Source organism: Aspergillus mulundensis, assembly GCF_003369625.1.
Source record: "Aspergillus mulundensis strain DSM 5745 chromosome Unknown scaffold_6, whole genome shotgun sequence".
Taxonomy (NCBI): Eukaryota; Fungi; Ascomycota; class Eurotiomycetes; order Eurotiales; family Aspergillaceae; genus Aspergillus; species Aspergillus mulundensis.
In genome coordinates, this window is record NW_020797894.1 from 345,778 (window position 1) to 364,282 (window position 18,505).

Here is an 18,505-nt window from a genome sequence, read left to right on the forward strand (position 1 = left end):
CCTGCACCATCCTGTCTTCTGGGATGAATTCCTTTCAGGATATCCACTGCCGAAAAAACATGAAGGACCTCTTCAAAGACTCTAGAATTACTCTGATTTATGAAGACAACTGGAATTGAACACTTCGGCGTCTGTTGTACCGGTTGCTAACATGCACTTCTCCAGGTTCTCGTAGATCTGCCAGCTCCAGCGCAAGTCACTGCGCTCTCGAACACTCGTTGTAAAAGGTACGCGATGCTTTTTCTGTCTTTACCACCACTCCTCCCTGCCCTGGTATGATGATTCTTCGACACGCTATAGGCATTCCTCAAACTTAATTTACCATGTGGAATCTGTCTTACTCTAAGTTTCAGCCTTGTCTGACCACCATCTTCATCACTGCTTTACTTGACTCAGCATTGGTGATCGAGCCTTGACTAACAGTCTGTTAGGTAAACATCATCCTCTCTCCAGCTCTTCTTTCCTCGATGAAGATACCTTGAACGAACGGGCGGACATAATAGTACATCTCCCTTCATCCACAAACAGCGGAGCGTACAAACTCTGCGGGTGCTGGGAGGTGTATTGCTTGTTGAGAACTCGTCACCTGAGTCTTTGCTCATCGTCTACGGATGCTCAGTGTCTGGTTGCGGATGATGCTGACCGAGGACGATAGGTACATTCTTGACTTCTGCTTCCGCCCTGCACTGTCCAGTCAACTTCACATGATGAACATTTATTCACACTGTTTGATCTTGCACTCTGTGCCGGAAATGAACATCAAACACAAAATTCTGATTTAATGAGGTGAGTTAGCTCGAGTCCTGAGAGTCTGGGCGATGCTAATCGATTCTGTAGCCTGACTTTGTTGACATTCAACCACTTGCTATACACATCTGGTGTCGTGGGTTTGTGCTGACTCGTCGACCACTAGTAGGACTTAGACCTCGTAGCGTCTACACTGGGCCAGGAAAGAGTGAGTTTTCCTCTACCTTGCCACCCTTCTGATGATGATTTCTTTAATTGCTGTTACTTCTGAATTGCATTTTGAAGAAACTTCTTTTTCACCTTGGAGAACTGATGCCTCGTCATTCCTGAACCTTGCACCCAATCCTTGCATTTTCAGTTGCTGACGATCTTGAACAGATGAAGATAGCTAGCTCAATACAAATTCATTTCACATCACATCATGGATGACCTGTACCGTAGATTACTCATAGAACAAATTATGCTTCTTGTGCCAATCCTCCAAGCTCTCCGACGGGTACTCCTTGAACACCTGCTTCTTCCCCTCGGGGTACCTGGCCCACGCCGGTTTCGAGTCCTCCATGATACAAACCATCTCATCAGGAACCGGCAACTCCGTATCAATCGCCGACGCAAACGGGTGAATCAGTTCAGGCCAGCTCTTATCCCAGAGCCAGAGCATCGTCGCGCAGTTGGAGCAGAAGTTCCTCTCCGAGGTGCATTTTTCCTCGTCCTTTGTGCCGCGCGCTTTGACGGCGTTGTACTTCCTGCAGACCGTTCCATTAGCATCGTCGCTCTCTCAACAATTGAACAACCCTCCAGTCAAGTAAACAAGGAAAGAAGCGGGGAAACATACTTGATCAAATTCTCTCCCTTCTTAATCTTCAAACTATCCGCGATTCCACCGAGGTTGACGCACCCAACATACCCGCCGATCTTGCGGCAGATGCTGCACGCGCAGAGCTGGTAGGGGACTGGGGTGGACGAGTCGAGGGAGAATTCGACGCCGCCGCATTGGCAGCTTCCTTCGAGTTTCCTGATGGTGTTAGTATTAGCTTAAGACAATTCGATATGGCGTCGCTGTTGATGCTAAGGATGGATGTCATTGGGTAGAGATAAGGCTATCCTCGGCGGGATTGCAAGTCTGGAGGTCTTCTAGGTACCCGGGTGGAAAACGTACATAGGCATACTGGCTAGTGCAGCGGGCTGGGGTATGTATGTAGATCGATTAGATTCCGCAGTCTTGAATAGCTTCAACTTGGATCAATTTGTTCACTTCGAGTCAAATCTTGAGAAGAAGAGAGTCAATAACGTCACTATTTATACCTACGATGAACAGAAACCGGACTCTTTCTCCCACCCTCATCCCACCGGCTCCGCTGTGTAAGAAAGACCATAGCAAGATGAGGGGTCAATCGACGCAGGCCACCGCAACCCTCGGCCCTGATTGGAGGCCGTGACATACATCTGACGTTCTGGCGTTGTACAGGCCTCGGGTGTTTGCAGCACCCATCTAGGGCTGGCATGTTTGTGCTGTTTGGCCTGTTTGTCTTCACTGGATACCGATTGTTCTCCGCAGCGGCCTCTATCGCATCTCCGATTCTCGAAACAATTCCAGCTGGCACGTTTCAGCTCATACATTGATCAGAATGAGTTTCGGAAGCCCCGGCGGCGGTGCGACGAACAGCAAACCCACTCCGTAAGCGTCCTTACTGTCCCAATTCACCCGGAGCCGATTCCATTCAAGTTATTCTCCGCGCGCTATGGTCAGATCAGCTAACTTCTTGGTGTACATTTATAGTCCGGAACGAGGAAGTTTCCCGCTTGATCATGATGGTATTATACCCATACCTACTTCGCATCTCCCACAAATCGCCATTATGTCCCATATCCTGCGGTGTCGAATACATGGCTGAATTCACAATTGCGATCTACTTACTACTTTGCCCGCCCATCTACCCTTCCATACAATACATCTCAAGCGAAGCACGCCACATATCCAAACGAATCCAAACTCTGACAATTTAATTGTATAGGCGAATGCAAACACCTCATCCAAAGCTACCTCAAATGCCTCAAACTCCAGCGCGGCGTCAACGACGAGGAATGCCGCCGGCTAGCGAAGGGGTACCTGGCCTGCCGGATGGATAAGTGCGTTCTATACCTGCCCTACTTTCTCTACTATGGCTATTTCCCGCTGTATACTATAAGCGCTGGTGCTGATATTGACGGTTGTGCAGGAATCTCATGGCGCCGGACGACTTCAAGAACCTCGGGCTTGTTTTCGAGAAGGATGGTGATGCGACAAAGACGCAGGCGCAGACACAGGGTGGGTCGAGTTCAAGTTCATAGTGAGTCTGGTCTTAGGATTAGTTTGAAGGCCGGGCTTAATAGTGCATTCTCCTGATTTGGCGCGTACTCTGCATGGTATCGCACGGTGGGCTAGACGCTCAAGGAGGATGTGGCTTGTATATTACTTGTATATTATGGTTGCATATAATGATGGTTATGATGTCTCTACTTCTATTCTCCCTATATCGACATGTGTACGTTTCCTATGCCATGTAGTGCTGGACATGGGAAATATCTTGAGAAGATCAAGGGATTACGAGCTTGCTGCGCTACGACGGGTAGTTAAGAATGGATAGCATGGATCACAGTAGAGCTAATCATAATTCATGCCGAAAAGCTATCGTTAGTTTATACTGATATCTCCTAAGCAACATAGTAGACTCAAACACCGCTCCTTTAGGCTACTTAGGCCTAGAAGCAGCTTGCAGAACAAGCACGTTACCAACAGTTCTATGCTCAGTTCGCACCATTGCCTGGGCGACAGCCCCCAACACCCCGCGTGCATCAAGGCCGACTTCTTCAGAGGACGCCGAGTCAATGTCCAGGGTCTGGTCCACGCGGTTGTTGCGTCGCCCGACCACAGTGATATTACCTGGCTTAGAAATAGACTGGGTCATCTCGTATTTGACAGCGTCAATGGCAACTTGTACAGCGGCGGCGTTTTCCTGCGGAGTGACGCTCTTGAACACCACACGGGACGCCAATGTGTCTGGTAGGGAGTCACGGAGTGCGGCGAAGAAGACGGCGTCGGACTCTGCCTCGAGATTATTGGGTCGTGCACTAGAGGAAGATTCTTGCTGTTTGGGCTGAACAGCAACTCTGCTTATCTTCATAGGCACCACAGGAACATCTAAATGGATAATTGTGGCTGTCACCTGGTCGTTTTGCGCCAACTGAAGGACAAATTGAAGCGCATAACGGTCGTCATCTCCTCCGAAGAATGGCAAAACAATATGATGAGAGCGTGTAGCCACAGGGCTAGTCCATACTGCGCTTCCGATGCTTTTGGCGCTGACGGTTCGATGCAAAGCAGGGCGAGCTTTCGCGTTGCGAGTGTACATACTGCGCTCGATGAGAACGCCGACGTTGCAGGAGCTCTCATTCAAGATACTCGATACAAACCCGGGATAAGGCCCGTTGGCGAAGCGATTTCTTTCGTCCATGCCGAGTCCGCCCTGGTGCTCACTTAGAGCACCAGTCTCACTCCACGGTATGAGAAGTAGGTCCGTCGAGTCCTCGCGCGTCATGCCAAGCACAGTATCTGCATATAAGTGTTCAGGTACCACTGAGACACCGGCCATAATCGAGATATCATGCCACTGGCCAAATGCTCGGAAGGTATTAATCACTGGATCCCACAAGGACTGTTCGTCGACCTCGGACACTTTCATTACACTGGAGTCTCGATCTGTGAGTTCCAGTAGGCGAATTCCATGGACTTTGAGTGAGGAATCTTCTTGGGTCTCGGTGGCAGACTCCTCCGCAGCTGTTTCCGGCGACCTTGAGTCCTGTGCTTTCTCCGGGTGAACCTTTGGACTCGGAGACTGGTTTGGACCGAGGAGTGCTGCAAGTGTGCAAATACTAGAAAGTCCGTCAAGGCGCAGATAAATGAGAAGCCTGCGAACCTTATGCGACTGTAGTTGTTCTTTGGTGGCAGTGACACTGTCGTTACGATCGCCGGACTGCAGAGGATTTCCATCCCAATCAATTTCACCCCGCCGCCATCGGTCGACCTTCTCTTGATACCAGTTCGGGTAAATATATGTGGTCAATGGAGTCGTCGCGAATGTCGTCACGAGGGCCATGACGACAAATATAGTAAAGGTTCGATGGCTCAAGATCTCCGCTTGTAATCCAATATTCTAGGCAGAAAGTTAGCGAAGGATCACAAATCGTCGAATCTTGTTACGTACTAAGACAATAAGTTCTACCAAGCCTTTGCAGCTCATTAGCGTTCCAATGGCGAAGCTTTCCCGCCAGAGAAGGCCACAAGCTTTCGAAGCAAGCGCTCCACCAGCAACTTTGGCGACGAAAGCAATTGATATAACGGCAATAACATAGCCCCATACGGTCCCTGTGTCGAGCAGGCCCAAGTCTGTCTGAAGGCCGGAAAGTGTAAAGTACAATGGCAAAAACAGCGCGGTCACCAGATCCTCAATTTTTTCCGTCAACTTGATAGCAAATCCTCCTTCGTGAGGACACAGCAAGCCGATCAGAAAACCGCCGAAAATGGCGTGGACGCCTATCACCTGAGTAAAAAAAGAAGACGCAAGCGCCAACAGGATCGTAATGGTAACGACAGACTGGCTTGGGCCTTTCTGTAGGCTTCCGGTGTATTTGAGAAAGCGTAAGAATAATGGACGGAAGACAACGACCAGAAACGTGACATATCCAGCGCAAACGAGAAACACCCATAGCGCTGTGAGACCACTTCCAGCGTTGACAAGGGCGACACAGAGTGCGAGCAAAATCCAGCCTATAACATCGTTGCCGACACCAGCAGACAACACGATGACGCCGACATTTGTCCCGAGTAGTTTCAACTCAGTCAAAATACGGCACAAGACCGGAAATGCCTAGACGATTAGACATGTCAATAGGCGAAAGGTGGGCAACTCACAGTAATAGCCATGGCGATACCAATGAAAAGCATGTAAGTACCAAAATTAATCGGTTTTATGCCATCTTCGTTTCGGAAATCGTGATATAAACCGTACGAAACACCAGCTCCTAGGCCGAAAGGCAGTATCATTCCGGCAGCTGCGACACTGCTAGCCACTCGCCAATTGCTGACAAGGAAGCGCAAATTGGTTTCTAGGCCGACGAGGAAGAGAAACAGAACTAAACCGACATTTGCAAACAGGTTGAGACTTGGGATTGATTGAGGCGGGAAAATTGACTCGGTGAAATTGGGAACACGGCCCATTACTGAAGGCCCGAGTACAATTCCGGCGAGAACTTCTGCAATGACACGAGGCTGGCGGATCTTGGATAGCGGCCAATGAAGCAGACGGCTAAGGACAATGATAATGAAGGCCTATTATTGGGTTAGACTGGACGAAACATTGCCGTAAGGGGCAAATTGACCTGGATGATGAAGATGACAATCGGATTCTTGGGGTCATACTGAGATGGATCCCCGCCCTCAAGAATACCACCTTGAGGGGGAGCGCGGCTCTCAGTCGAGTTGTCGGCCATGGCTGGTGAGTTAGAAGCGCCTGGCTTCGAAGAGAAGCAGTGTCCCTATCATATATAGGGCGCCAGTAAGCACAAGACAAAGAGAAGATCAACCCCGGTCGTCGACAAACGGGCCCCACGTGGTTGGCGTGGAGATAGTGTCAAGCGAAGGAGTTAATGATGAATCATATCTGGCCTATCTGCGGGGAAAAGATCCTTGAAATGTTGGAGGCCTGCAATGTTTGGTTGTGAGTAGGTCGGATGATACGCCGCCGTTTGCGTCATTCTATCCTTTGACCAGAGATGGATTCTCTGGGAGAGAGCTGGAAGAGAGCGAGCATCTGACCGCTCCCAGCCATACGGCCGGCTCCTGTACCAGCTGGTCCAGCTCAAAAGGCTTGGTGGCTTGGATGAGAGCCTGACAATCCAATCACTGCACAGTGCATTGTTCCAGGCCGATACGAAACCTATTTTGGGCTAAACCTAGCGAAGCCCATCCGAGCAGCAACCTTACCTGCAGCCTATACTCTAGAGTCTGGAGCATCTTGCACCATACGCTATAGACTGACAGCGATTGTGACTGCCATGCTGCAATAAAGCAGAACGAAGGCGCTGCCAAGGCGTAGGAAGAACAAAGGCTGTCGCATGACTTCTGTCAGACCCCGCATCTTGATACGACTCCCGAGTCTTCGGCTTCAGCTGAAGCACTGGGAAGACGGAGGATGTCAATCTGGATCCGTGGCCGGTAGTTGTAAGAGAACGCAGAGCCTCTGAAATTGACGTTGTTGGTGGATGGAGCCGGAGGATCTCCGGAGAAGCCAGGGCGACGATCGCTGCGGGGAAGCAGTTGGTCCAGCTCCGAGCCTCCGACCGGGCGCCTGCAGTGCGGCAGTGCCTCTGTTCAAGCTCCACGCCGACTCCATCGGATCAAGCCTTTTTTGTCGCCTGGATGTCTTCCATTGCACGGCCCCCGGATCCTTGTCTGGTTGCCGTTGTCCTGATCGCTCGTTCACGTGCTGGTCCTCGTTTCGTGTTCCATTACCCTCCCAGACCGCTCACCGATAACGCCCTGCGACCACCCAAAGCAAGACGTACGTCGCGTTCAAGGAGCAGACAAAACTCGAAGGGTAACGATTCCACTTCCAGTGATGACAGTCACTCAAGCTCCGACGAAGATGAAGACGAAGCTCAGAGCCAGAGCCATATCCAAAGCAGTCATATCCCAGGGAGCAGAAGATCGAGCAATTTTGGAATTGACGACGCCCTCACGGCTGGAGAAAGCCAACGGCCCGGGTCAATTACTTCATCCAGAGCTTACTTGAGGAAACGCGGTGCAAACTCAGATGTCGAGAACGATTCCGGCGCCGGTTCGGACAGGCAAGAGGACGGAGCGAGGGAAACGGACGGTCCAAACCGCGTCCCCTGGGAATCAATACTAGGTCTCCCAACGGACGTATGGGAGAAGCTGCTGAGTCCCTCGCGTTCATGGCACAAAAGACGCTTTGAGCTCGGAATCAATGATTTGGCGTTCGTTGGTTGGCCGGTATTCCTTCGCGAGGATGGGAATTGGAGAAAGCAAAGACGGAAAAAGAAGAAGAAGCAGCGCGCTGAATGGGAAGGGGCGGAGCTCGGGCATAATGACGCGGCAGAAGACTCTCAGGACGACGGTGACGAGGGAATTGTAGCATCGACCGAGACCCTGAGTCCATACTCGGCGCTTCATCCCCCAGCTCAACGTTCCTCCGCACATAACAATCGATCTTCAAAAGTGGCAAGCGACTTATTGGATGCGGATGACAAGGATACGATGACCATGTTCAATGTCGTCTTCGTTCTAGACCCACCTTTATTGGAATATTCGATGCGTGTCCGGGAGATATACGATAACATCATCAAGAAGTTTACCAAGGCTCTGAAATGGGAACAGTCTCGGACAAACTACGTCTGGAGGGAGTCACAACACATCTTGAACATCAAAGATAAGGCAAAAGAGAAGAGTACTATAGCACAACAGCGGAATTTGCAACCAAAACTAATGAGTGTTTGTAGGGACATCTCTGAACAACCTTTACGCTGATTTGATCAACCAGTCATCCCTTGCGAGAGCGATCTGCACTTTGTATACCAGCATATCAGCTTCGAAGATTGCATCTGTCACCTTGAGCCCCGACGTTTCCATATCTCTCCAGATATCCCCACTAACCTCAACGCCGTATCTTCCTGGACAGACCGACCAAGCATACCCGGGGCTCTGGCTTACGACGGCGGATAGTATAAGCCCCGCGGATGACCCAATGACGGATGACAACAGCGCTCCTCATCAAGTATTGGCCAAACACTTCGCTCTGCTACTGCTCGATAATGAGGCAACCATTATAAAAGATGTGGAAGCGGCTGGGGGAGCATTAGCTCCACCACTTGTTCATTATATCCGCTGCTCTAGTCCAACAAAGTCCTTTGTGCAAATCTCGCAAATCTCCGGCATACCTCTTCCCACGATTCAGTTTTTGGCCAGTCATCTGGTTTACTGGCGAAGGGCTCGCGCAATTCCTCCCCTCCACCAGCGGGATACTTACATTGTGTCTCCGAACTGCGATCTTAGCAAGTTAGAAGTCGCGTCGGCCGCTTATAATCTGGCGTTTCCGACACTTCCCAGCCTACCGAAGATGTTATCAGCTTTGAGTGGAACACCGCGGCCTTATGGGAACTTTATTCCGAGTAAGGACCACAAAGCAACGTATTTCTCTATATTGGCATGGCTGCTGCGAGGTGGTTGGGTCACTCAGCTTCGATCTTTCGCCCGAGTGAAAGTATCACCCGAAATCAAAATGGCCGTTGAATTGGCCATTCGACGCGAGGAGGTAGACAAATACTTGACCAAAGGTAAACCCTCAATGACTATATCAGACAGCGAGAAGCCTATTGAAGATGAAGGCGCGGGCAGTGACATAGATGATGGCTCATCGTCTTCGTCATCTTCGCTTGCAAGCCATGGGAGCGGGGACGAAACACCCATGCCAAACCGCTTCAAAGCGGACACTGTCCTCAATCTGTCTCATTCCCTGCTCGATCAAAATGCATCCCTGACAACATCTTCTCTAATACTTCTGCCTCACAAAGTCTCGCCGCTGGAATCTCGATGGTTGGACGAGATTGTCGCACGATTTCATGAAAATACCAGAGACTTTGTTGGCACTGGAAGTCCTGGTGTAGCCGAGGGCGATTCTGCCAGTCCGGGTGCTGCGAATTCACTAAAAAGCGTCTGGCCAACCTACGTTAAGTACTTTAACGGTTATGACGCTTTAGAGAAGATCCCTGTCCGTGAGGGGCTGAAGCGCAAGTTGGTGTCCCAAATACTCATGCGCCTAGGGCTTGTCACCGGGCAGTCATCCGTCGATTTCGATCCCAAGGAACAAATCTTGGTTTCGTTCAGACATTGGTAGCAATCAATCTTGGGGTCCCTTTCTAAAAAGGACCAACACGTGATATATCGGGCCTTTCGGCCGCAGCCTGCAGGTGGATTGGGGCGACATCCGAACATTCCCGATGTCGCCGTTATGCCGAGAACCAGCCCTAACAACAATCTCAAACCCCATATGAGCCACGCGGGATGCCTGTCAATAAATCCTTCACTCTCACTCTCAGGAACTAGTCCTTTTGGGTTGACGCTTGACCCTTCTACCCTTAATTCTGGGCCACTAATTCTCCTCGATATAACCATAGCATCAGCCCACCAGAAGCACTAGTTAAGGCGATTGGAACCGTTGTTGCGATCATTGCAACGGCACGCGCCGGAAACCTTGACGGGTGACGGATGAGGCGGCTGTCACGTGCGCCTCATTGCAGGCAGAGAGGTTTCTATCCTGGGCGCCGGTGAAAACGATGATCAGCGGAGAAGTCTAGCTTAGATATTTGTGGCCTTATAGTTCTTGGTAACCTCGAACGATGCCCCTCGATTGCGCAGTTCGACCTGAAAGTCGAAATAAAGAGCAGGTGAAACCGCATTGGGGGTGCCAAGAAACTGAGATGGCATGATTTGGAGACAGTGGAATGAACCGGATAACTACAATTACTCCAAGCCACGGTCAGCGAGGACTAAGAGGCGTGCAGTGAGACTCTTTAGGATCTCTCGTCACCGTACGCAAGTATATGAGAAGCCTAGAACGAGGAATGGACAAAGTCAGACTAGGATATTACCCCTCCAATGCCCGTACCTGGTCGGTTGTACTCCGCACTCACTGTAAAACGGCTGTGGTTCATCGGGACATGCATGCTGAATTGATTTAAGGCAAGTCTGCAGGAAAGCCTGGAGGGCATAAAATCTGCGCGGAGTACGGTGCAGTACGTGCCTACCTGAAATTCCGTAAACTCTCATACATGTTCGCCGCTACCTGAATCTGTTATACTTATTTTGAGAATGCTTGGTTTCTTCTCCTTAACCCATGGGGAACAGCATGGGACCTCGGGCGCAGATTTACATACCACAGATCGGATGTAACTAATGACTTTTGCCGCCTATTCCATCCGCTCCGAGGGAAGACCAGGATAGAGATGACGGCCGTGATTACTTAAAAGACAGGAAATGGCGGGGTTTGGTGAACACTCCAAAAACAATGACACCGAAATAGGGAAGGACGAAGTATAGACTTTTAGGAACAATTGTCTTGTAAGATCCAATCATTGCAAGTAATGGCGAGCCATCAGAAGAACCAGAATGCAGAGCCATACTCTGTAATCATATCGATTCCTTCATTCTGGAAGCCATAGTAACCATCGGCTCATACCCGCAACCCACAGAAGCCCTGAAGCCCACTATGGTGAATGTGCGGGTGTCCGGGACCAACAGCAATAAATCATAATTTTTTTCAGTTTCAAACGCGGAAGGCATCGAGGAAGAACAATTTTTCCCCTACCAATTTTTTTCAGGCGGGCTCTGCGTAGAATTCCTTTTTCCCTTTTGCTGCTGTCGGCGTTTCTTCCACGGCCCCCAGCGGAGACTGAGACTGCGCATATTGATTGGGATTATTCTTAGGTATTTTCTTCCCTCACCACTGTGTGTGCCTTGCTACGCTCTCCCTTCTCTTTTTCCCTCACCCTCGTCTTGTCCCTCCCCCTCCTCACCCCTCTCTGTTTCCTCTGCTCTTACCTCCCTGGCATTTTCGCTTGTCTTTAGCACCCTCGTCTGCTCGTTGGACGTTTGTGTTGTTGTACCCACGCCGTGCCCATTCCTCAGCGTGCCGCAGCCGCATCTCCCCTTTGCACGTCCTGTAACTGCATTTACCGGGCCATTTTTCTCTTGCTTTCTTTTTCCTCTTCTCTATATTGTGAAGGGTACATTGATCTTTTGACCTCTCTGGAATCCATTTCTATTCCGCACGAGTTCTTCCTCAGACTTTTCTGGCGCGACCAAACTTTTTTTTTTCCGTCTTCCCGTCCTTGGAATTACCTATCGAGGAAGTCCTGTACTTCACCTCTGCTGCATATTCACTAACCGTTGCCACGTGAAAGTCGCGACTCTTACAATACCCAAGGGGCGACTCGATTCCATCGTCATCAGACGTGCATTGTTCCTGATCGTGAGTCTCCCGCCGTTGAATTGTTCGAGTGCGAGGCCTGCAGCGTTCCTGGATTCGACCACGGACCGCACGCCGAACCGACGTGATTCTAGCTGGGTTCTAAGACAGTCAAACGATTTAGCTACGAACTCTTCCGTGCGCCGCAGTCAATTGGTGACAACCTTTTACGTCAAGCGAGTGCCTCGAACCCTTTCCGCGTTGATCTCCTCGTGTGTCTTTTCCGAATCATCGCTCGTCCTGATTCTGTGACTTCCGGCTTAGTATTTTTCGTCGCGGTTCTACCGATGCGATTTGCGTGAAGCACTAGTCTATTCAGGAAACAAGCATAGTCGGACTTAACAATCATCGTTTCGAGGACCTTGCTAGAGCGAACACTCGTCCCTTCTACTTCGCTCTCATCGACTTGACGAACATCTGCGGATCTTACAACAAGAAGAGAGATCCAACAAACGGGAATTTGCATCTTGGTGGGGTTCTAGAGGGCGGAAATTGGTTTTTTCTGATTTCCATCAGTGTCGGGACAGCTCATACATCTTCTTGTGGTTGCCTAGGGTTGTCTGTTCTCTGGTAGAACTGTTCTCCCAATCCCCTAACACGGGTATATCAAGCTTTTGTTCGAGATCATAACGCAAAGAAAAATGGCCACCGCATTTTCTTACGCCCAGGCCGCAAAAGGCGTTGCTTCAACGCAGCCATCCAAGACACCGTCCGAGTCGACTACGCCACTGTCAAAGTCGGAAGATCAGACCTCGGAAAGCTTCCAGACCAGCGCGGATGTTGAGACCCCGAAGACGGACGTCGCCGCTGATGTTGATAACACAACCGAGAAGGAGGTGAGCGAGCCCAAGGCTGAAGCCTCCGAAACTGCTTCACCTGACGCCGCTACCGCGCAGACATCCATGACCTCAAAAGAGAGTGAGAAGTCCAGTACTCAAAATGGCATTTCGGAATCTACCTGGGATAAGCAATCTCAAACTTCAGGGTCGGACAAGGAGAACGCTGCCGCCGAAGGCACTGAGGGAAAGTCTTCAGAGAAGAAGAAGAAGGAAAAGCCCGCTCCTAAAGAGCTCAAGCCAGCCGCTCTTCCCGCGGTGAACATCTGGCAACAAAGGAAGGAGGCGCAAGAAGCTAAGGTCAAGGCTAACCCGGCCTCCAACGCTGCTGCCAAGGTTTCCAAGCCTACATCTGAGACTTCTTCTGTATCTGAGGATAACCAGGACCAGCCGAAGACTGGCTCCAAGAAGAAGGGTGATTCATCGAAGAAGGGTGATGGCGTCAAGGGACAAGAAAGCGCCCCCGTTCCTCCAGTTGCAGATGCTGCTTTGTGGCCTACTCCCCAGGGCGCTCAGGGAGAGGAGAAAAAGAAAACGCAGGAAAAATCGGAAAAGACCGAGAAAAGCCCAGTGATTCGTCCCCATGGCAAGGAGAAGTGGACACCGGTTCCTTACGTTCCGACTGCGGTCTTCAACACTCCTCTACCCTCCGCTGCGCGTCGGGGTGGGAGAAGCGCGCGCGGTGGGCGAGACACCACTCGCAACGGCTCCCACGGCGCCGGAGCTGCCGACAAGAGCTTCCCTAGCCAGGCGACCTCAGCTAAGCAAACCGCGGCTGCAGACCGGGGCAGGAATGAGCCCAACTCTACCCGTGCGAACTCACTGCCTGCGCCATCACGACGCTCCAATAGCGCCGACAACGGTTCTACAGATGCCCGCAAGACACAGGTGCCTGATCGAACGCGTGGTCCCAAGGGATTAGACAACGGCAATACCGCGGCTGGTAAGCAGATCAACGGCGAGGCTTTCTCGAGACATGCCAAGCCCTTCCCCAAGAACCATGAAGGCTTCCAGAAGGGAGGTGATTATGCTAAAAACCCCAACCTTTCGGTGGATACCTACAACGGAGCTCGCTCCGGGCCTAACGAACGTCGTTTCGAGAATGGACCAAAGTCTGCGGATTTCGCCAACTTGCATTCCGATCGCAAGGACCGGGAGTTCACCCGGGAGCCCCGTGCTGAAAGAGGCAGAGGCTCGCACCGTGGACGAGGTGGTGGCCATGCCGGGTACAATGGCACCCAGACATCACATTTCCCCAACAACCACATGGCTCCCCAAAGTTACATGCACCCCAAGTCATTCGGTTACAACGACCGCCGAGGCCCCCAGCAACATGGCCTTGCCAATGGCTCTCGCGGCCACGCCATGACCATGCGGTCCCCTTCATTGCCCAATTCTTCCTCTATGTACAACATGTATCCGTCCTTCCCCGCCGATATGAACCCCATGTATGGCTACCAACAGGTGCAGCCTGGTCCCATGTCGGCGATACCATTCCAACCGTACATGGAATCGTGGTCTGTGATGAGCATGATCACGTTGCAGCTGGATTATTACTTCTCGGTTGATAACTTGTGCAAGGATATCTACCTGCGTAAACACATGGATTCTCAGGGTTTCGTTGCATTGAACTTCATTGCGAACTTCAAGCGAGTCAAGCAACTGTCAGAGGACTTCGAGCTACTGCGCCACGCCTCGCGGCAATTGAAGGCTGCTGAATGCTTCACGGGTGACGATGGCGTTGACAGGCTGCGGCCGCGGGAGAGATGGGAACAATGGGTCCTCCCCATGGAGCAGCGTGATCCCTCCGCTCAGAATGCCGGCCCCGTTCCCTCTACCGGCCAGAACGAATCTACCGTGCCTCAGAGCCAACTCGACGGAGCTACGAATGGCTTTGTCCCAAAGTCGGCGTTACCCAACGGTACTGCACCTTCAAAAACAGCACTGTCCTCTGCTGCCCCAGAGTTCTCGCCGTCTAACGGTGTCCACACTGGAACCGAGGTATCGAATGTGAGATCATCCCCGTACCAAGTTGATGTCCTTTGATGGTTGCTGATTTTCTTCTAGTAAGAAATCCATTTACCAGCATGTTCCGGAGCTTATTTCCCCTTTCCTGGGTAAGCGAGCATCCACTTTCCCTCAGTCACAGCGTGACGTTGGTGGACCTCACTGCATATGAGTGTCGACGAAGTACATGACGACTACCTACTACGGGTGGCCACGATACGAACCTCAGTACCGATGGTCTCATTTTTGGTCCAATCTCGATGCACAAATGTACAATGAATTTAAGAGTCTAGCGTTTTATGACCCCGGCACGAATCATCGGCTACGGTTTCTTCAGATATTGTTCACTTTACGGTGCTTTTTGGTTGAGCAACACGGTCAATCCCTGCCGAGGTTATCCCAACTCTGTTAGGATCGGAGTGTGTTATGTTTGCGCGCAACGTGGACGTGGAGCTCTTTCCCTGCGGCCATGTTTGCCTAGAAAGGGTGCCCTGGAACCTCCTCGGAGCCCTTGAAGTCGCTGAAAAGTTTGACCAACATCTGAATGCTACCTTGATAGCCGGGCTGCAAAAGTGATTTCTTCTCGTTCTCTCCAATTTACCCTTTTGATGTTTCTCTCGTGGCTTCGCATCCATCATGACTTGCATTACTATTTGTCAGCTTATGCATCTATCTGTCGAGTGACGGGTGACATTTATTCTCAGCGAAGTGGGTTGACATATTCACGTTCAGAGTATCGGCTTGTTGTTCGTCCTTTCATTTGTTTTTCGCTTCCCGGTTTGAAAAATCCCTGGAGTCCGGACATGTTTTTGCTGGGCCAGTACCTCCCATCCTCGATTTTTGCTTTGGGTGTGCTCGGTTGATATCGCTCCCCCGTCATAGAATGTTAATCTGGCTTTTCCTCCTCCTTTTTTTCTTCTTTTACCGCTTGATTTTTCTTTTCCATACAACTTATTCATCTCTCTCGATTCATAATATTGCGGCAATGCATTCTTTTTTTTTTTCGCCCGGGGTTACATAGTTGCCGGTCGAACAGGCAGCACACAAAAGGATTAAAAAAAGGGTTCTTTCCACAGCAAGGCGCAAACGAGTTTTCAAAAGAGAAAAATGAAAATTGGCATTGACTGCTTATTCCCGTCCTTCATTTCCCCTGTCAGTGACAGGAACGACGGCTCTCTTTTATCGTCTTTTCACGTTCTCCATCGAAGCTGAGGCGCCGCCAGCTTTCTCTTACTAGCATTATTCGGGTATTCCAAGTGTGGTTCAATTGGAATGGCGCATTGCTTGGGTACATTTTGGCTTGAATGGCGGATTTTTGCCATTTATATCTCTAGGGTTTTCTTGTTCGGAGTCAGTAAAGGGCATACTAGGTACATATCAAGGGTAATTTGCCTCTTGTATGGGCTCTGAATTTAATTTCGATATGCCTCATCCAGAGGCGAATATTCAAATTGTTATCAAACAGTTTTAAACGTTATATTGGTCTTGCTGCAGCTCTTACGGAGTAGCTCTCATTCATAGTTCGTTTTCGAGGCCATTCGGATCACGTAAGCAATTGTGCCTCAGGCCCTCAATCTCAGCCAGTGATGAACACCGGAGTCAGCTCCATCCGCTTTAGCTTTGTCCTCCCAGCTTTCCCATCAACGCGCTTTTTTCATTCCTTACCTGTACACCATCTCGGTCCCTGCTGCCACTATGGACGTGGCCTCTAAACAAACCGCGAAGCTCCTTCGTTCCTCCGCACTCCGCACTCACCCCCGTCTTGCTTCCGCCATCCCAGCAACACAAACAACGGTCCGTCGAAGAAATCTCTCAAGCGCACCGCGACGAAATGCCCCTGAATCATCACTTCTCGGTCTAGCCTCTGCAGGCTCGCCTTCTGGGTCACCTCCCACGTATTTCTCGAGCCGGCAGGCTTTGCCCATGAACACGATTGTTCGGTTCGTTCCGCAGCAGACGGCATGGATTGTTGAGCGCATGGGCAAGTTCCACCGTATTCTGGAGCCCGGTTTGGCGATCCTAGTCCCATTCTTGGATCGGATTGCGTACGTCAAGAGCTTGAAGGAGTCGGCGATTGAGATCCCAAGCCAGAATGCGATCACGGCGGATAATGTTACATTGGAACTTGATGGTGTGTTGTATACAAGGGTTTTCGACGCTTACAAGGCGAGGTGAGAGATTCGTACCAGTACTTACTCTTTTGGATAGTCTTTTGGATAGTATTTTGGGATTGGGGCTGACGTTGAGCGATTTATAGCTACGGAGTGGAAGACGCCGAATACGCTATTTCTCAACTTGCACAGACGACAATGCGATCGGAAATCGGCCAGCTGACTCTGGACCATGTCCTGAAGGAGCGTGCAATGCTCAACACCAACATCACACAGGCCATCAACGAAGCTGCCCAGGCGTGGGGTGTTACCTGTTTGCGATACGAGATTCGAGACATCCACGCGCCGGATGGTGTCGTCGAGGCTATGCATCGCCAGGTGACGGCCGAGCGGTCAAAGCGAGCGGAGATCCTTGACTCCGAGGGTCAACGGCAGAGTGCGATCAACATCGCCGAGGGTCGCAAGCAGTCCGTCATCTTAGCTTCCGAGGCCGACAGAATTGAGCGCGTCAACCGCGCCAATGGTGAGGCAGCGGCGATCCGGGCAAAGGCTGAGGCGACTGCGAAGGCGATTGAAACCGTGGCTCAAGCTATCGAGGCCGGACAGACGAGCGCGCAAGGCGCTATGAGCCTTAACATCGCCGAGAAGTACGTTGAGGCCTTTGGGAAGCTTGCTCATCAGGGCACGGCTGTCGTTGTTCCCGGAAACATGGGAGACCTCGGTGGGATGATCGCAAATGCCATGGCGGTCTACGGAAAAGTGAGCGGAACCCAGGCACGGAGCATTGCGGCGAAGGCTCTGGGAGTGCAGGATTCACAGACTGCTGAGAAGACATCGGAGACCACGCCCGAAAACAAAGCGAGCGTCACTGAGGATATCCTTGAGGGGTTCGAGCAGACGCGTCGAGAAGAGAAGAACTAAGGGCTCTCTCTGCACATTGAGTGATATTCACTTCCATTCAGTCCACGATCGTCTATCTTACAACCTTGCGGTGGTGACGACCTCTACTCGCGTCCTGCCACACAATATCTCGTGTGTTTGCTCGCGTCCGAGTTCCTTGCTGTATCATTGTACCGCTTATCTATTTCTCTCTCCTAGCGTTGCTCGATCGGGTCACAAAAGTTGATGGGGACATACCCGTGGTGGAGGACGGTTGCGGGCAAATTTCGGTATAGGTTATCCTTTGCAATCGTGTATCATGTACAGTAGCGTTATTGCGAGATATCCATGCACCATTTCACTTTGCAAGTTGTGCCTATCACGTATATAGTAGTCCGCTAGACGGAACGCAGCAGATCAAAGCTCGGGCCACCACCCGCGCCGGTGGAAGATCGCGACTTTTGGGTTTGGGCGCGCCCTCTCCGGCCCTTTTTCTGTTTGCGATTGCTTCCATCACTTCCACTTCCCCAACGTACCTGCTACGGTTCTACTGCCGACCGTATCTACCTAGTCCCTTACGGCTCAACACCTGGTAGACGCTATTTCCCTGCGATGCCCCGATTACCTCCGCTCCTGTCCACGTCAACTTGTCAGTGATCAAGCTATACCGACCCGCCCCTTCGGACAAACAACCACCACCACAACGAAGCGAGGCAGCAGGGCTTGCGGCTATGCATATCATAAAGCCTACCTGGCTAACACATGGAGGTATGTTACTTTTCTCTATCTCGTCCGAGCATCCAAATACTATACCATCACGTTTTGTGGTCTTCTATGCGTTGTC

At 50.9% G+C, this 18,505-nt stretch overlaps 5 protein-coding genes across 5 annotated transcripts; 3 read left to right on the forward strand and 2 right to left on the reverse strand.

The window, feature by feature from the left end:
* Positions 1–1,189: 1,189 nt before the first annotated feature.
* Positions 1,190–1,914, reverse strand: DSM5745_06337 (GFA family protein; the record flags this gene model as incomplete). The annotated part of the gene is made up of 3 exons (XM_026748353.1): positions 1,190–1,493; positions 1,583–1,762; positions 1,907–1,914. 3 exons carry the CDS (start codon positions 1,912–1,914, stop codon positions 1,190–1,192), a joined length of 492 nt encoding a protein of 163 aa, XP_026602657.1.
* A 1,565-nt stretch (positions 1,915–3,479) lies between these two features.
* DSM5745_06338 (Kha1p) lies at positions 3,480–6,276 on the reverse strand (the record flags this gene model as incomplete). The annotated part of the gene is made up of 4 exons (XM_026748354.1): positions 3,480–4,940; positions 4,992–5,654; positions 5,699–6,115; positions 6,166–6,276. The coding sequence occupies 4 exons, from the start codon at positions 6,274–6,276 to the stop codon at positions 3,480–3,482; spliced, it is 2,652 nt and encodes an 883-aa protein (XP_026602658.1).
* Positions 6,277–7,204: 928 nt separating this feature from the next.
* On the forward strand, positions 7,205–9,698 carry DSM5745_06339 (nitrogen permease regulator 3 family protein; the record flags this gene model as incomplete). The annotated part of the gene is made up of 2 exons (XM_026748355.1): positions 7,205–8,296; positions 8,346–9,698. The coding sequence occupies 2 exons, from the start codon at positions 7,205–7,207 to the stop codon at positions 9,696–9,698; spliced, it is 2,445 nt and encodes an 814-aa protein (XP_026602659.1).
* Positions 9,699–12,469: 2,771 nt separating this feature from the next.
* On the forward strand, positions 12,470–14,710 carry DSM5745_06340 (La domain family; the record flags this gene model as incomplete). Its single annotated transcript, XM_026748356.1, has 1 exon — positions 12,470–14,710. One exon carries the CDS (start codon positions 12,470–12,472, stop codon positions 14,708–14,710), a length of 2,241 nt encoding a protein of 746 aa, XP_026602660.1.
* A 1,656-nt stretch (positions 14,711–16,366) lies between these two features.
* Positions 16,367–17,703, forward strand: DSM5745_06341 (SPFH domain-containing protein; the record flags this gene model as incomplete). Its single annotated transcript, XM_026748357.1, has 2 exons — positions 16,367–16,842; positions 16,929–17,703. 2 exons carry the CDS (start codon positions 16,367–16,369, stop codon positions 17,701–17,703), a joined length of 1,251 nt encoding a protein of 416 aa, XP_026602661.1.
* Positions 17,704–18,505: the final 802 nt, after the last annotated feature.